This window comes from Mizuhopecten yessoensis, unplaced genomic scaffold, assembly GCF_002113885.1.
Source record: "Mizuhopecten yessoensis strain PY_sf001 unplaced genomic scaffold, ASM211388v2 scaffold9049, whole genome shotgun sequence".
Lineage (NCBI taxonomy): Eukaryota > Metazoa > Mollusca > Bivalvia > Pectinida > Pectinidae > Mizuhopecten > Mizuhopecten yessoensis.
Window position 1 is genome coordinate 248,462 of NW_018407853.1, and position 18,912 is coordinate 267,373.

An 18,912-nucleotide genomic window follows, 5' to 3' on the forward strand; every position below is an offset into this window, starting at 1 on the left:
ATTTGTGAAAAGATACATTATGCGTTTGATTTTAATGAATGTAAAAGACTTATTCCGTTATTGACTCTTTTCGCAAAGACTTGAATCAGTTTCATTGAAATAACACCAAATGAACATTTCACAAATCCCGCCCTATGAGAAACAAGTGATCACGTGACCTTACCTACCGTTTTGGCCTTTTTACTCATGTCTTGCACTTCATCCGAGTTTGAAATTATTGTTTTTTTCTTTAGTTTTGTTTAACTTTTAATGTAAACACTTCTATCAGATAGCATATTCTATATATACTGTTTATTTACCAATAAATACATTTTCTGTTGTATTTCTTTAGTCCAATCGCGTATTTTGCCAAAACGGAAATAGATAGAAAGTCGGTGACAGCGCGGATGAATAACGAATGAACCATCTGTAAATAAGGTGAAATAATGGAGGAAAAGTGCTGAACAGTTGTGAATTGTAGACAGTAAATTCATGGAAAATACGAATTTTGTTTTAATACAAAATGTATTCGGATTTTCCAGAATTCGATCACGATTACATCGTCTGATATTGTCAGAAATTACCAATTTATGACGTAGCTGAGCAGCGAAGTGGAGTAAAGATGTAGGAGAATTGTAACAATCTGGGACAGACGGTTTCCCAAAAATAGTATAAACTTGGTAGACACACGTGTGGACTTAATTACGAAGTTATTTTGGAAACCAACAGATTGAAACATGTCCAGCAGTAGACAGCCGTCAGCTGTGTCCGCCAGGTTGGTATAATTGTAGTAAATATGTTTTTCGAACCCTGAAATCGTGAAATGGCCTCGTTCCAAAACACCAATCGTGACCCCCTATTCCCATGAAGTCGTGGGCCCGTGCACTCTAAATGAAAGATGTCACAGGTTTTGGGACAAGGTCGTGTTATTTATTATTAGTACAAAACACTGACTATTCCGTTATGTGTTTTTGTTTTAGTAACGTTCTTTTCAAGATATACCACAAGTGTTTATTGTATGGTGCAGCTCAAGTGGAATTTCCCCAGGTGGATGCCCTCATTTCAACTCAGTTTATTTTTATCAAAATCTGTCATGTCCATTTTCTAAACAACTTGATGGATTAAGTAAAATATCGAATAATTCAATACATTCAATCAGTGAATCAAGAGCTGCTACTGAGAGGAAGTGTATTTCAAGTCTATTTTGCCCCAAACAAAAATGTCCCTAGTCCAGACTTCACAGTTGCATGCATGGTTCAGTACTGAAAATGCAAACTGCATGGGTCTAAACTAGTAACTTTTATACCAGTAATGCTACTGTATTGTATTGTTTTTGGTTATAATAAGAATAAGCGGGTGGAATCTTATCGATTCAGTACTGAAAAAAGGCCATTCTTAACAAAAAATACCTTTCAATCATTACACATGTGTCAACTGTTTCTGTTTATGATACATGGTGAATGATTAAAGCTAAAAAATGAAAAGCTGTGCTTATTTTTTACAGATGGTTAATTCATGAGTGTATATAGCATCTGAAGACTTACTGTACTTTTTACTGCTTTTTCCAAATATGGTTCATATACTTTGAATATAAAGTGTTGCTTTTGCAGTGTTTATGTCTTGCCACACTTTTGGTTGAGAGGTTGGAGAAAAGAGTCCATCATACCATCATTATGTAGGTATGTGATAGGGATGTCACAGTTCATGTTTTTTTTGGTTTGGTTATCTGTTTTTTCGGTTCGTTTCAGGCAAATTTGTATTGTATGCGTTTTTGATCGTATACATGACCAAAATAATAACAATTGAACACTTACATATCTTTTAATATGTAAACAGTAGCGGTAGACTCCTTAGATTTCAAAGATATCCCGGGTTTCCTCGATGGGTGTGCTGACATGGAAGATGTTGGTCCCGTAGAATATTTAAACTGTGTCTTACACATTTTGCAGACGGTAACCATTTTGGACAAAACATCATCTGTGTTAAAAAAATCGAAAGAATCCCACACTGCAGATTTTAGTTTGCTGTCAAGCCTGCCATATCTAAACAATGCAGTCGTGATTGCACATATCGTGTCTATGTAGTAATTAGGCAAAGACGTGTATCGTTCGAGATAAAACACAAACAACACACGCCTTTTGCTGAATTGCTGACGACTACGACCTACTTATTCAGAACCGAATCGAAATACAGAAATAGCGAACCGAACCGTGAGCCAATGAACTGCTGTGAACCATACTTTCGGTTAACCGTGACACTCCTATAGTATGTGATATGGAAACTTTACTCTTGGGTTCAGAATTTCGAGTAAAAATCTCTGCAATTCCTCATGTCTGACCCAAATTCTACATATCCATATCCCATACAGCTACATTTGATTGACCAAAGACTATGAATCTCACATGAGCCCCAGGTGCTACTTCATTGTAAGAACAGCAATCAAATTTCCCCCTGAATTTTCAGCAAATCTCAGGGGTGGGTGCAGGTGAGGGCGTACGCCCCCCCCCCCCCCCCCCCCCCCCCCCCCTTTAAAAAAAAAACCTGATCATAATCTGCTAATCTTGTATTGAATATGGCAATTTATCATATTCATTAATTAAACACATACTCTGATAAAAAATGTCAAACCCTGACACTTTAACTATAAAATATACATGCTCCAAGTCAGGAACAGTTACATAATTGCATTTCACATTTATTATTTTCTGTTTTTTTAGCAAAAAAAAGTCCAAAATATCGTTTGCCTCGCTCAGCTCGGCAGAAGATTTGATTCTACACCCCCTCTTTCAAATATCCTAGAAACGCCCCTGAATCTCAGCTGTAACCTTAAGGATTAACTCATTCACCCCTGAAAAATTATAATGAACTATTCCAACCTTTGAATTAGAAGAGTTTTCAAATGTGTATTTGGGGGTTAATGAGTTAATATCAATGCTTATTACTCTGTGTCTATGATGATAATTTGTACATCATGACACCTAGTACAGACCCAGTATCTTACATATGATAATAAGATATGAGTCGCAATAAATTAAAGTCTCCGGTAGCAATTACATTTTGGCATTCTACAAAAAAAACTTGGAGAACCATTACGACTTTGGTTTCACCTCACTGGAGTTTGTATAATTCTGGTACTATTTCCTTGAATTCATTGTTTAAATTATAATATGCAGAAGATAGCATTTGATTATGGCTATACTTGTGCGCCCCATGAAGAAAATAATATCGAAATTGGTTCATTGGTTCATTGATTGTGACACCGTTGTAAGCGTCAGTCGCTTCTTGAGGTGCTTCTTAATTCTGTCCACTTCACTTCCGGTTGCATTAGGAGGTATTGAAGAAGCCTTGTTTCTCAAAAACTAGTGAAAATTATTTACAGGTGCAGTGGGTGATAACAAGGGTAGCATAATAATTTCATATAAGATAAGGGTATTCAGTAATAAAAAAGGACTGACAGGCCTGTATAGACCTGTCAATGATACCTGTACTTAGAAGTATAGATATTTAAAAGGTTTCATGAGTTAAAAAAAAAGTACTGAATTTGGATTGGACATTTTGGAAGTTGTGTGTTAACCCAGCTAATTAGTAGAAGCTTGGTTGGGGTGATTTATCCAGTGTTTGTTTAACCCGTTCTTAAAAGAAAACAGAGATGGGGCATTAACCACTTGATCAGAGAGACCATTCCAATCATTTACAATTCTTAATTTGACGAATGGCCACGCAGATTACTTCTACACCTCAGTTTTTCAAGTTTCTGGTGGTGACCTCTGGTTGTTCTTGTTGCATTGATTTTTAGAAAGTCATCTCTGATGTTATCTATCCCATTTGTTATCTTAAAGGTTTGCACCATATCTGACCTGAGTCTCCTGTACTAATAATGATTTTGGGTAAAATTCCTTAAATAAAGAAAAAGTACATCAGCATTAATATTTTCCACCTGTGACTTAAATGATAGAGTGTGAAGATTTGTCAGAAAGCAAAACCAAGCATTTATGCTTTCTTTTTGCTGTTGTTCCTGATACCAACCTTAACACTATTTATGAGTGTTTGAAGTGTTTAGAATAATAACTGGCCTCTCCTTACATTACAAATATGTTAGCTGTAATAAGTCTACCAAGCTGTATGTTGACATGGAAGCATGTATCAATGTGTAACACTGCTATTGTTTTTGGCACATTTGATAAAATCTATTTTGCCCACCTCCTTTTTAAGTTTTCAGTGTGTGATATTAATAAATGCCCTGGCAGTTAATGAAATGAATACAGTACATACCTTTATATAGAATGAACAGTTATCTACAGATGATAAAACGTTCAAGTATATAATTGTTTATTATACAATTATCATAAGTTGACTAAACACACCAGCTGAAGGGATGTTGAGAATGTTGATGCAAAACAACGCCTACTATCCAATCCATGGCAGCAATAACCATCTTGTCCTCAATTATTCATTAGGTCATTTGTACCCATTACTATTGATTTCCATGACAAAGTTGTCAACAATAATCAATAAATGATTCAAATTCTTGAATTTCATAAAACATTAAATTGACATTGTCAAAACAAAATATTATTATTTTAGTTAGTTTTTTTAACCCACAGAAATAAAACAAAAGAGGCCATTTGACAGAGCCACAGCTGATGACCACACATTCTGGGAACGTTTTGCCTTGTATCTTTCTCAAAATTTGCCTTTAGAATCTCAAACTTATTCCCGTTTTAGCTTAGTTTTGTAGAACTCCTTTAGGGGCAGATGATCCCTACATCCCTATGAATGATGATAAAGGGGTCAAAACATAGATGGTAGACACTTCAGGTAGATGTTTTACCAATGGAGCTATATATGAAGCTTAGTCAATTTGGTGTCACCAGTAAAAAAAACAAATTTGTTCCATCTATACTCGTATCGTCATTTCTCACAGCCTTCAATTTGCATCAATGTCCAAAAGGATACTTCTTCCAATTTGGTATGTTTACAAGGGTTGGGCATGATCACAGGTAACATGATTTTCTCATACAACCGCTTTAGGTTTCCTAAAGATCATTCCAAACTCATTGGATAAACTTAATTGAAATTGGTCAACATTTGTAACACGCTGGATGTGATTTCATTGGTCAATCTTCTAATTATGACGTCAAGTAACATAACGTGTCATTCTAAAGTTTGAAAATTAAGTTTCTCAAGTTTGATAAACATGAGAACCAATCGCCACTCGATGGGGAACCTCTATTAAAAGAAAAGAATTATGAAATGGGCAACTGCACGATGCACAGACCAGGATTTGAATACAAAATCTCTGATTTCGAGACATACACTTAAGAGGAACTATTGATATCCATGAACCACCCCCAGTCTGGATACATGTATATACTTGGTGTGTATATTTACCTCAATAGCTGTATTCATCCACCCTTTCTTAAAAAATGAGCCTGGACAGTTAGCAGGTTTCAAAATACAGAATGACTCTTGATCAACTTTGTGTTTAAATTAGTTTATTCTGTATTTTGATTCTTATACTGTACACTCAATTTTACATGGGGTGTGAGCTAACCATCAGAATATTGTGGATCAACACAATGAATTCCAATAACAGAATCCATGGCAGAAAATTATTATATCTTTAAAAAATGTTAAATGACGAAATTGTTCATGTTTGTGATTTATTAGGCTGAAATAGCTGCGTATTCATCATGTTATTGCTTCAAAATGTAATTTACGTTTATATGTTGGTGAATATTAATTTGTTCAAAGAACTTATCATTCAAAGGGAAGTAGTTCATGTAAGTTTGGTTCCGATAAATTTTCGCAGAACTTTTAATATTATTTTGCATTTGTTCATTATCCCATCTGAAATATTGTTTGAATTGCTGTGTAAATACATCAATTATTGTTGTTCTTGTGTCAGCTATACATCAAATCTTCCTTGTAAGAGATGTAATGCATAAGATACGGATGTAACAATGAGGGTTAACTGTAAAACCTTCAAAGCATGAAGGCCACTTGCCTTTTGCCATGATTCATATCATAAAAACCAAATTCATATTCATATTTTGTAGAAGCTTGATTGTTATCCAAAACCAGCTCAGCATTCATTTTGCACTGTATGAGTCAAATGATGCATTGGTTTCTTTGAACAAGTTTAAGTGGTTTCACCAAAAAAAAATAAACACCTAGAAAAAGTTACAACACCTCAAATCAATTTTGAATTCTGCTTTTGGGTGTTGTTATACCATTCACCACTGGCCACCAGAAAAAAATATTGCAGAATTTGCCACTCCTAATTGAAGCCTTGAGAAATGAAATTAAACATTGACGCTTTCTTTTCCAATAAGCTTAAAATTTCATCATTCCATTTTAGTATTTATTTGATTCTGATCACTTTTGACAAGCCATCAACTTAAACCGATTATAGTTACTAGAATCTTGGATGTTGATGCTCCTCTATGTACTTTGTTTTTCTTTTCTTAGAGGGGAAAACAAACAGCATTTAGAAATTTTGGTAATGGGTACCGATGTACACATGTATGCATGTATATATGTTTATGACTGCCAGAGGTCATGATCACTCTTCAATTGTATGTTTGGCATTTAGAAATGAAAACATGTATGATATGATTGATGTGATATCCCATTATAAACAATAAACATTTTTTGACACGATTGAAGTCAATACCTTGGAAATGGTACATTCCATATGATGGATGTGATCATGTTGTTGGAATGTACCATTATACACAGGGGAGCTCATTCAGGGATCTGTCTGACTAGGTGTTACACACTCCCCTGTACCATTACTAGGTCCTATAACTGTATGTATACTGGTGAACTGCTGTGGGCGGCTGCTGGTTTGGTATCACATCCTTCACATGCCTGGCCTTTTACCATTTGTATTCCATAATCACATGATAGCAGGGTGTTATGATGGTCAGGTTACCACAACCTTTGGTTGTCACAATGATCTTTTATAATTGATAATAATTTCATTTAATTGAGATCTGATTTACAAGTGAAATAGATTTTGACATTCGTAATTGATTATAGAAAATAAAGAATGTTATTGATCCTCATAATTGATGATGGGAAAAAATGTCAAATGATGGAACTTGAGAATTTTCTACTTTGCTTTCACTGAATGCTAATTAACCCAGTCATCGAGTAAAGTTGTTATTTTTTGTAAAAATCTGTCTTCAACTTCAAAGATTGATCATTATATAATGAAGAGCAGCATATTACTTGTAATATGAGATCAAATAAAAAAGATTGAAATATTACATTAAAGTGTATGCTATGTGCAAGACTTTGAGGTCTAGAGCGTTGACAGGGATTGAACCCAAGTGAGCTGGTTCAGTCACCGGTTGTCCCTGGTGATCAACTCCTTGTGTATGAGACACCTTTAGTTTGCTGACCCCTATGCAGGATCTTGGTAATGATTAATTGCGGATATTTTTTCTAGTGTTGTATGTTTGTATGTGAAATAAAATAAGAGGTGTTAGATAGGTACCATCCAAGAATTGTCACTGTACTCTAATTATATATATATATATATATATAAATAGAATAAACCAATACATGCTAAGTTGACATTGACTATTTTTTAACACATGAACATTTGAATAATTTGTATCAAAATTGCTTACTTCCTACTTTTAAGTGTGAATTTGCTGATGTTATCATTGGTATTTTGGTGTTCCCAATAAAGTTAATCTGTTCTAATTTAATGCATTGTAGATTTTTCAAATCTTAATTGCATGCCTTGCTTTGGTATATGTATTATATATACAGAATTGATATAAGTTCTCTTTGTCTGATATCACTTGTGTTATGTAATGGATTTCAATGCTATTTCCTGGTATAAGCCGACATGGCTTTATAAGAAGTATTGATTGCTGTGATTAGCTTTACAGGTCCTTGGAGAGTTCATTACAATTTTCCCTAATTTCCATAAAGTTACGAAAATGTCACAAATGTAGTGTTGGATCTACCAAGAGACTACTTTATTATTTTTTTTGAAAAGCCAGAGGAATTGCTGGAAGATAATACATTAAAAAATTCTTAGAGCCTACAGGTACAATATAGTAAATTGGAGATTGACATTTTAATAATTATTTCTTTAAACATTAGATTGGCTATATATTTAAGTAATTAGAAGCAAGACTTTCATAGTTTGGAATTGGTACAGAACAAACATACATGTAAGATGTTTTATGATTCAACATATTTGATCGAGTACTAATATTTTCAATGTTATATTGCCTAAATTCATGTGAAATGTCAATGAAAAAATTAAACAGTGGGTTTGATAGAGAAAAAGAGCATAACAATTTGGTGAATAAAATATTTTTCATTAAAACATGTACATTCTGCAGGAAACATTTGTGATATATATTTTAGTATGTCAGCTGCAACATTGTTACATGTTATTATAAAAAATTAGCATATTTGACCAATAACTAGTTTTGTAAAGAATTTGGAGTACTCCCTTTTATGTTGCACATTGGTGAAGTACATAGTATACAGGTGGTTTGTATCATGTTCCCTTCATTAATGATTCAAACTTAAGATCCTCCTTTCAATAAATATTCTTCAATAAAATTAATTACTGTATATTTTGTTGCTATAATTAGTTTGTCTCAGTGTCAAATATTTGAATGCATTATGAGTTTTACCTTTGATTTTAATGCATTAGGAGTTTTACCTTTGATTTTAATTCATTAGTAGTTTTACCTTTGATTTGAATGCATTATGAGCTCGAGTTTTATCTTTGATTTGAATGCATTATGAGTTTTACCTTTGATTTTAATTCATTATGAGTTTTACCTTTACTTTTAATTCATTAGCCCGAAGTTTTAAATGGTTGATATGAAGGGTTTCTGGTATGAGTAAGGATTATTTGGATGGTTGGATAAACGGGGTTAGATGTTTGTGTTGAGGATTTTTGGATCTGATAAATTATTGTGTAGCTGTCAATTCTTATCATCTGTCAAGTCGAGAAGTCCTCCAACAGATGATAGATGCATGTTCCTGTTGGGTTTGCCTCGGGGCTGTGTGCATGCATATGTAGTACTTGTATGTTCTGTTCACATTACAATCTATGTATATCAACCAAAACTTAATAAATATGGATTTCCCGCAGGCCTCCATTTGTAGTGGTTTGCATCTGTGGCCAATACTATCGGGAAACAATAGAATTCAGGGATCATTTTTGTTCAGGAAAAGGATAAACTTATTCTTGGTAAAATAGAGTGAGTTGAACGTTTAAAGAGATTTTCCATTCCTAATCAATGGAATAAAATGTTCCCTTAAAACGTGTTGGATCGTTTTAAGTTTGATTGGCCAATGACTCCCTCCCCCCAATGATCCCTGAAAATTCTTTATGTTTGTCAAATTGTATTGTTTGTAATTATTTCCCATCTAAATGTTATATGTATGTAGAGTGACACCTGACTAATCAGACCCCTGAGAACTTTGGCATTTTGTCATACACAGCTGTGATCTGGATCACATATGCATTCCCCCTGAAAACTACAGAATAAAATTGCCTATATGTTGTCTAATCCAAAGGGTGTGCTGGACATTTACCATTTAAAGTTTTGATGCAGATTTATGAAGTAATAGCATCATGGTGAATTATTCCAGCCCTAAAGCCTATACATTATTAATGCTGAATTGCGAATGTTGAAGTTTGATGTTTACCAATACCTGAGTATTTGTATATATCATATGTAGCCAGTCTGATTGTACTTGTGATTATGTTGACCATTTCCAGATACAGCAGCTGTGTTACTGATGGTATCTTTATATATACTACATCATTGTACACCAACTGTGTATGCTGTTATGTTAGAAACAAAATATGGAATATTTATAATCATCATGAAATTGTACTGCATAATACTACACTGATTAAGCTATTGGTAATCTATAGATATAAAGCCTCTTCACAGTCAACTTATTTTTGTGTCTCAATAATTTGTAGCCTGGATGTATATTATATGTTTATATTAAGCGAGAATCTCAACTTTTCTACTACAGTAGCCAAGTGAAAATTTGTTCAATGTTAATTTTACTTGTGTATCAAATCCTATAGGTAGTAATAATTGTAAATATAAAGTACATCCTTATTATATGCCTTTTATGATATTTATTGCACCTTTGGTACAAGGAAGGTTTGAAACCTGATGAAACAAAATCTGTGTATTTTACCCCTACTAACCCATGAGCTTGCTGAAAGCTGTACTCTAGTTGACTATACTTGGGTTCACACATATGCTTGTACTACAGGTAAATTATGCAGCAGTGCCACCTTGACAGACCTGGTTTATGAGCTGGTACAATGGTGTGACCAGGTTTCCTGGTAATCTTATCTAGGCTAACTGTACACCCCCATAAATACTTTAACACCATCACATCAAAGTCAAAAAGAAAATGATCAGATAGTGGATAAATGTTTACCATTGTTTATAGTCCTCTCATTTTTGTATTAAACCTCAGACAGACTTATTGCAACAGAATATTTATTTTTACAGTGATTAATATCAATTAAAAAAATAGATCTTATATAATATCCAATTGTGGGCATTAATTTTTCTCCCCCTTCCAAGAATATAAAAAAATTGACTAACTGTGAAGTGTAATATCTAACAGTAAACTCATGATTAACATGATATAGATTGTAGGGAAATTAAAATAGGCCAAAAATCCAAAAGAGGAAATATGCCTTAATCTTTGAAAAGTTTCCTTTAGTATGGATGAAAGAATTTGTGACCTTATTTGCCATGGAGCGTCCGATGGCTGTTGAATTCAATTATTTTTTCAGGCTACTATACTACAAAACTTTGTAATAGAATCGTGGTCAATATGCTTTGAAATATTGAAATAACGGACAAAATTTCTTTGTTATTTATAACATAGCCCATGTCTTATTGACTTTTAGAAGAAGAAATGTGTAAATATGAAATGTTGTAGACAAATATAACTGCTATGTGCATGTGTCAAAGTACATGTAATTTATTTGAGTCTATTGTAATTTGTTGGTCTGCTGAATATGTACTGACAGGTTTAGTTTATATATTTGCAGTCGTGCAGACTATGCCAGAATGAAGGAGGCAAAAGAGCAGGCTCAGAGACACCGGGAAGCTCAAGCTCGTTCCTCAAAAATGGCTGCCAAACCCAATGACACGTACAGGGAATGTTCAAACCTCTTTCCGCAACAGCCACGCAAAGTAAGTTGTATTAAACCAGACTTGTCAGTTTAAGTACTATATTGTCCCAATGCTTATTTTGTAATGTTGGAAAAAATAACATTTCAGATATTGGCAATACTGTTTTTTTCTGATGCAAAGCTAAGGTGAAAGATAAGTTAAAGTGGACTTAAATGTCAAATCATTGCAAACTTACATACCAGTGACAAAATCAGAGGATTATTAAGTGTAATGCAATTATTTAATCAGGTCAATTACATTTTATTTCACTTCATTCAGATCTTCAATATTTTTACAGTAATAACATAAAGCTATAAAGTTATATATATGTTGACATATGCTGTATCAGTCTGGTAGACCATGGATATGAATTGTCTCCCACAGGTCATACAAAGGGACTCGGTTGTTGCCAATGCGTTAGGGGACCACGATGATGCCAAACAGTTCTTCAACAGTGCTTTAGGCGTCCACAGCTATTCCTACCCTCAGACACCTCTAACTGAAAAGAAGCGACCCTTTCCTACACAACCCAATGGCAAAACTCATCAAAAAAACCCTCCTAGTGCTAAAAATCTTGCCACAAATGTGGTTCCTGTTAGTGACCCTGAAAGATCTGCACTAGAAAAATCAAAACCATCACCACAAAAATCTGGTAGTAGTGCTTCCAGAGACAAGACTTTGAGAGACGGACAATTGGCGTCTCGGCGATCAAGTGGCGACACCAGCTCTAATCGGTCTGTCTCTCCAGTCAAACCTCCTTCAAACTGTAAAAGTGGTGCTAATTTGACCCCTGACCAATCCAACCATGACCATCAAAACCAGCGAAGTCAAACGTCAACAACCTCCTCATCTTCATCTACTGTACGCAATGAGAGTCCTGTACGCAAGCAAACTAAGCCACCTAATAAACCCCTACCGCAGAAAGGGGGAAGCAACTCCACCACTGAGGTCAAGAAGAGTAAAATTAAGATAGAGGAGGAGAGCAATTCATCAAAACCAAGCAATCAGAATGTTGATGACGCCTTCCCTAGACCTACTGTAAATAACAAGCGAAAACCTCTGAAACTCAAGATTGAGGTAAGTAATCAATCCAAGAACAAGGAAATTTTCTCTGAGAAGTATTGGTTTATAAACATGTTACTGTATTCCTGTGAGAGTTATTGGTATATATTTACATTTGCCCCCGCGCTGTCCCATTACAACAGTGTTAGAGGGCAAGTGTAATTATATAGGCTATAATTACAACTGCTCGACTATAATTACAACTGCCTGTTTCAGGTGTAGGAATATGTAAACAAACAAAATGGCCACCTGAAATGTATTTTGAGGCAGGGCAAATGTTTTTTGTAGGAATATGTCTTAAAAAAGAAAAATATGTAAACATAAAAAATACCTGGTTGTCTGGATGTAATTATTGTTGATATAATTACAAGTGGCCTCTGGCAAATCCACTGAGAGTTATTCAATTGGTTTATAAACATGTTACTGTATTCCTGTGAGAGTTATTGGTTTATAAACATGTTACTGTATCCCTATGAGAGTTTATTAGTTTATAAACATGTTACTGTATCCCTGTGAGAGTTATGGGTTTATAAACATACTGTATCCCTGAGAGAGTTATTGGTTTATAAACATGTTACTGTATCCCTATGAGTGTTTATTAGTTTATAAACATGTTACTGTATCCCTGTGAGAGTTATTGGTTTATAAACATGTTACTGTATCCCTATGAGAGTTATTGGTTTATAAACATGTTACTGTACCCCTGTGAGAGTTATGGGTTTATAAACATGTTACTGTATCTATATGAGAGTTAATTAGTTTATGAACATGTTACTGTATCCCTGTGAGAGTTATGGGTTTATAAACATGTTACTGTATCCCTGTGAGAGTTATGGGTTTATAAACATGTTACTGTACCCCTGTGAGATTTATGGGTTTATAAACATGTTACTGTATCCCTGTGAGAGTTATGGGTTTATAAACATGTTACTGTACTCCTGTGAGAGTTACATTTTACAATGTCTCTTTCTGGGTTACAATTTTAAAAGTGATCCCTGTGAGAGTTATGCGTTTATAAACATGTTACTGTACCCCTGTGAGAGTTACATTTTACAATGTCTCTTTCTGGGTTACAATTTTAAAAGTGATCCCTGTGAGAGTTATGCGTTTATAAACATGTTACTGTACCCCTGTGAGAGTTACATTTTACAATGTCTCTTTCTGGGTTACAATTTTAAGAGTGTTGCCAGTATGATTTGTCTGGATCCTGCAGCTGACACCAATATGTCAGTTAACAAGGGACTGAATAAAGTACTGCTCTATTTGTTTATGTATTTATGAATACATAGGATATAGTTGGACATCTGGTGAAGCGAAAATCTGTTGCTTCTTTTTTTAGCATATCATATAATTATGTGATCAAATCTGTTCAGATTCATCAGTTTCAAATAATAGATATATGGATAGTTTATTTTAAAACAAACACTTGCTGTTTCTGAAGCATCACAGAAATTCCATCCACTGTTTGTGTAAAGATTAACTGCTTTCATCCCTGGTCAAACCTGTTTAAATAGTGTTCTGGAATACGGAAAAGAATTATCTTTTTCAGTTTATTGTTTCTTTTGTTTCAGCATCAGGGACAAGACCCTCATGACGTCGCTGACATCTTACAGGTAAGACTTCAATCCCTTTAGTTCGAACATTTTAAAAAAGAAATTAACAATACTTTTGCTTTGCACTTAAAGAAGGTTAGTGTGTAACAGTTCTTAATTAGATCAAGCCTTTGATTCTCTGGACCGTTATTATTTGTAAGCTCACCTTGTACAAAGTACCACTGTGAGCGTATGTTGCTTCATCTGTTGTCTTTCCATTATCTGCTATCCATCAACTTTTGGGTTAAAACTATCTCCAAAACTACTGGAAAGATTAAACTGAAAGTGATAGAATGCTGAATGCTTAACCCTTGTGGATCAAAGTTATACATTAGGTCTGAAGGTGTCAAATTCGCCAATTTGCTTTAAGTACCATCTTTTCCAAACTACTGTTAAGATTTCAACCAAATTCTAAGTAGCATGCTAAGCTAATAGTGGTCAAAATTTATGCAAATAGAGGTGCTGACCCTCCTGTGCCTTAGGGCTATTGTCAAAATGGTTCAAATTTGACTAACGTCAAAATGATTTGATTTTAACAACATCTCTTTCCAAATAACTGGCTAGGATCTTGTTTCTGTACAGTAATACATTGTGTGTACAGTAACAGTGTTTCTCTCTGTGTATACAGTAGTGTAATAGACATGTCATGATGTACTTAGCTGTAAAACCTGTACAAAGCAACCATGGAATAAGGAATTATGTAGATCATCATACAATGGAGTAGAAACTCTGTAGGTGGACAATTCAAAATATCAAATGTTAAGTCACTTTGTACAGGTAGTGAGCTTCATTCAGGCATGTATTGATGAAATACTGTAAATAGTTCTACTTATTCTTGTCTGTCATCTCTGCCCTCTTTACGATCCTAATTCTAGGATAAAGCCGTTCCATTTCCTCCCCTTTACACCACCTGTTGCATATTAAGCACCAGGTTGTGGTATGTGTGTGCAGTCAAGGATGATGAATTTTGTTGAATTTCTAATCCAGTAGCTTTGTAGTGACTGCTTTCAAAGATATAAATGAAAGGTGTTTTTTCTTCATTAAATGTATGGAGTTCGCATACAGAACCTGCTGATCTTTCAAATTCTTATTGGGAAGAAACTCCATGACAAGTATTAAAATAGACTAAAATCACTCACACTGATGCCTGATCTTGAGGCTTTATTGCTACCTGGATTTTGATCAAACTTCATTTGTTGGTCATATGTGAGAATACTTGAAACGAGTGTTTTAGTCCATGACTCCAAGGTTAAGGTCAAGGTCACTGTTACTACATATTTTTATTGTCATTGCTAAGTAGCTTCAGATTTTGTTAAACTTCATGTATTGGTCATGTGTGACAATACTACAAACAACTTTTTTTTTCATAGTGCAAAGGTCAGGTTCAAGGTTGCCATTAGTATGATTACTATTAATAGAAAATCTTTGTCATTGCTCTTATGAATGAATTCATGCTTAGATTTTGATCAAAACCATATCTTGGTATCTTAGTTTGTATTTTGGAATGAATTATTATTGAGCTTCGTGAATTATTATTGAGCTTCGTGAATTATTATTGAGCTTCGTGAAAAAGTTCCCTGCTGTTACTAGATTAACAAGGTACAGTTAAATATATAATCTTGAACCACATGCAATAGGATTTATATCATTTACGATGCCTTGTTTTGAAATGAATGTTTCCACAATATGTAATCATCTTACATATATCATCATATATAGTCAGTGCTGTTGATCACTCGAGAGAGACTGAAGAAAAATATGGATTTGGTCTAGTCTCCTGTGGTAAATGTAACCGGGTAAAGGTATAAAATACAGTGGTTATTTCTTAGGGAAACCATCAATCAATATTTATTTGAAATGTTACCAGTTTTCTGTAAACCTGATGTTCTGCAAAGACAGATGTTAGAAATACTTCATGCATTGCTTCAGACCTGTACTGTGGTTATTAGTTAATTTTATGTAAAGCAATGATCAGCATGATGAGGGAAACATTTTACATATGACAAACAATGTTTTTAAAGCAATGTACAATGGATGTCTTGTTCTTTGTGAATTTTTTTGAATGTTATCTGGAGTGTGGCTGGGCTTGTATTTAGTAACAGGGATATTGCCTGCGTCTGAGTTATTATTTATCTCACCTGAGCTTACCTGTGTATGGATAGAGAGATAAATCACATGCTGATAAGGCTGACCACAAGGTTATCAATACTGTTTCACAAGACCTTTCTTGTTTACCAGCAATTTACACAAATTCATTATGTAATATCTAAATGATATAAAAACGACTAAACCTGATCATTTCTATACTGTACTGCTTATAATTTCGACAACCTTGTAAATGTAAACAATCTTGCTAGAGCCTCGCATGTCTTTATTACCACCTGGAACACTATTGTTATTTACCTGTAAGCTATTTACATATATATATCATATATCTGTGTACTCTCAACTGGCCCTTGATGACCTGCTTGTGATCCAGTTTTCTGCATGTTTTGAAATTGTATATATATCTATTCATGAATAAGTTACTTTTATGTCTCATTTATTATTTATTTCCTTAGTTGCCAATATTTCAATTAAGAATTTAAATGGACCTCCCTCCCCCATCACACCACACCATACTACACCAACACATTAAATTATTTAACGATGCATGAAGAAGAGTCATTCTAAGCTTGATGCTTAAAAGGTCTTATTGGAGCAACACTTCGTTATTTTACTGAACACTACTGGTCAACAGCAAAAAATCCAATGTTAAAAGAATGAATGAAAATTTCTGACTAAAACATTAATAGATTTTGAAGTCCCAACTGTATTTATCCAAGGTTATTCCCTGAAATTCTAGGAAAGGAAGTACAAGACACTGATCGGTTGATTGGTCACCAGGTAGCAGAGTTATTGTTCCATCCCTGGCAGGATCACTGTAAATAGAGTGGTTCATTTACTTGTCATACACACCTCAGCATATAACAAAAAAACTTGTTAGTAATTATTAGCCTACATTGTTTAAGGACCCCCATACCACTGCCCAAAACTGGAACTATACATTGTGTTCTGGCATGATTATAGCTTCGATGAATTAATTTCTGAAAAGAAAACCATACTGTGTAGAACATTCATGGAAAATTAAATAAAATGTTCTGAGTGTGAAAAAAATTTGAGTAAAGCTAGACTGGGATTTGGAAATTAAGGGGAGGTAACTGTCCGAAAAACCAGAGTGCAGTGGGAAAAGGATCCTTAATATTTTTTATGAATTGTCTTTGTAATGTGTGAGTTTCTTAGTGAATTATGTTGACTTTGAACATTGATGCATCTGTCCAGTCGAAAGATCACCAACACATCATGAACACAAATTTATGCTGTGGAGGAATATTCTGGAGAAATCTTTGAGATAATCTTGAGTTTTATTTTTTTATCTTCGTTTGATTTAAACAAGATATTTTATTTCCAAATGTTACATAACTGTAAAGTGTCATGGAGAAAATTAAAGAAAACTAATAAAAGCAAAATAAAAATGGCCTTGTTTGCGCTCAAACAAAAGACCTTGTATTTTGAACGCTCAATTTTGGTCGCAGAAGTTGTCTTTTAAACGAAACACAACTGGACAACTTCTAAAAGTAATGAAATGGGAAGGAACATCAAGTTAGATTTTTTTAAATCCTGTTTGGTGCCTTTGGAGCAGGTGCTCTTTTTTGTAGATTGTTGAATTATTATCAGAGTAATTCTATTGTTAGAGATACATTTTAAATAAATAAGTGAAATTTAATATTTCATAGCTAAAACAGTTTGATGGGGTAATTCAACTACAAAGTATTTCTAGTGAAACACTTTCGTTATTAAGTGTATTTCCCAAACAGTGCAAATTTTGTATAGTGTTGTGACCAGGTCACACACCTGTAGCAAAATAGTCTTTAGGCTGTACAAAACTTGGGTGATACCAGTAATAAATTGTCCTTGCCTCACTCTTGTCGTCGCCTCACTCTAGTTATGGGAAATAGCAGGTGTTTCCTTCATTGATTTTAAATCAACAAGAGAGTTACCTACATAGAGAAGTGAATTGTACTGCTATTGAGAATGATTAAAAGTATTTAAATGAGATGCAGTCTTAATAAGTGAATCCAATTAAACAGGATTCAGTGTTAACTGAAATGCTGATCAAACGAGATGTGGTCTTAACTCAACTGTAATGTTAAAGATTTGATGAAAACAAGATTCGATCTTGATAGAAATTTTATCATCTGTCCATTTTTGTGGAGTCTTGATGGATGCAGTATTTATCTTGTGCATTCATTCACTGAAAAGATACTGGGGTGTTTCTCCTGCACTTATTCATGTTGGATGATCAAACTTGGTGTACTGGTATTATCCGATGAACCAAAACTGGGACACTACAACTCATATTTTGACCTATAACCTCAGAAAAGCCAAAGTTGACTCTGGTGCATTTTCCCTATACAATTTTGTTAGATCATCAAAACTTAGTGTGTGCATGTAGGAAAGATTGCTTGTCTTGTATCAAATTAAGGCCAGTACAACCTATATTTCCATGCCTAACCTCAATCAAGGAAAACATTTTTCTTTAGTGTTTTTCCTATATACTATTTCATATAACATCATCAAACTTCATAAGTGCAGATACATGCCACACTCTTTATCGGTAAATAAAGTTGTAAGGTTAAATGATCCTTTTTGAAAGCTCGATGATCTAATTTTGATCCTATCTACTGTGATAGTAAAGCAGGGGTATTTACAATGTCAATGATTTTAGATCCATTTAGTGACATGTTGGTAAAGATGTGATCAGAGACCCATTTAGTCTTACATGTTGGTAAAGAAGTGATCAGAAACACATTCAGAGTTACATGTTGGTAAAGAAGTGATCAGAGACCCATTTAGTGTTACATGTTGGTAAAGAAGTGATCAGTTATCCATTTAGTGTTACATGTTGGTAAAGAAGTGATCAGAGACTCATTTAGTGTAATAGTGTTACATGTTGGTAAAGAAGTGATCAGAGACTCATTTAGTGTAATAGTGTTACATGTTGGTAAAGAAGTGATCAGAGACTCATTTAGTGT

General features: G+C 34.2%; 1 protein-coding gene across 2 annotated transcripts in view; it reads left to right on the forward strand.

Annotated features, from left to right (window-relative positions):
• Nucleotides 1–407: 407 nt before the first annotated feature.
• LOC110457228 (AF4/FMR2 family member 3-like) overlaps nt 408–18,912 on the forward strand; it is a 121,055-nt gene continuing 102,550 nt past the window's right edge. For both annotated transcript variants that reach the window (XM_021508402.1, XM_021508403.1), the window contains exons 1-4: nt 408–754; nt 11,060–11,204; nt 11,568–12,260; nt 13,817–13,858. In XM_021508402.1, the coding sequence (XP_021364077.1) occupies nt 717–754; nt 11,060–11,204; nt 11,568–12,260; nt 13,817–13,858 (918 nt within the window). In that variant the 5' untranslated portion in view covers nt 408–716. The remainder of the gene's footprint in view (nt 755–11,059; nt 11,205–11,567; nt 12,261–13,816; nt 13,859–18,912) is intronic.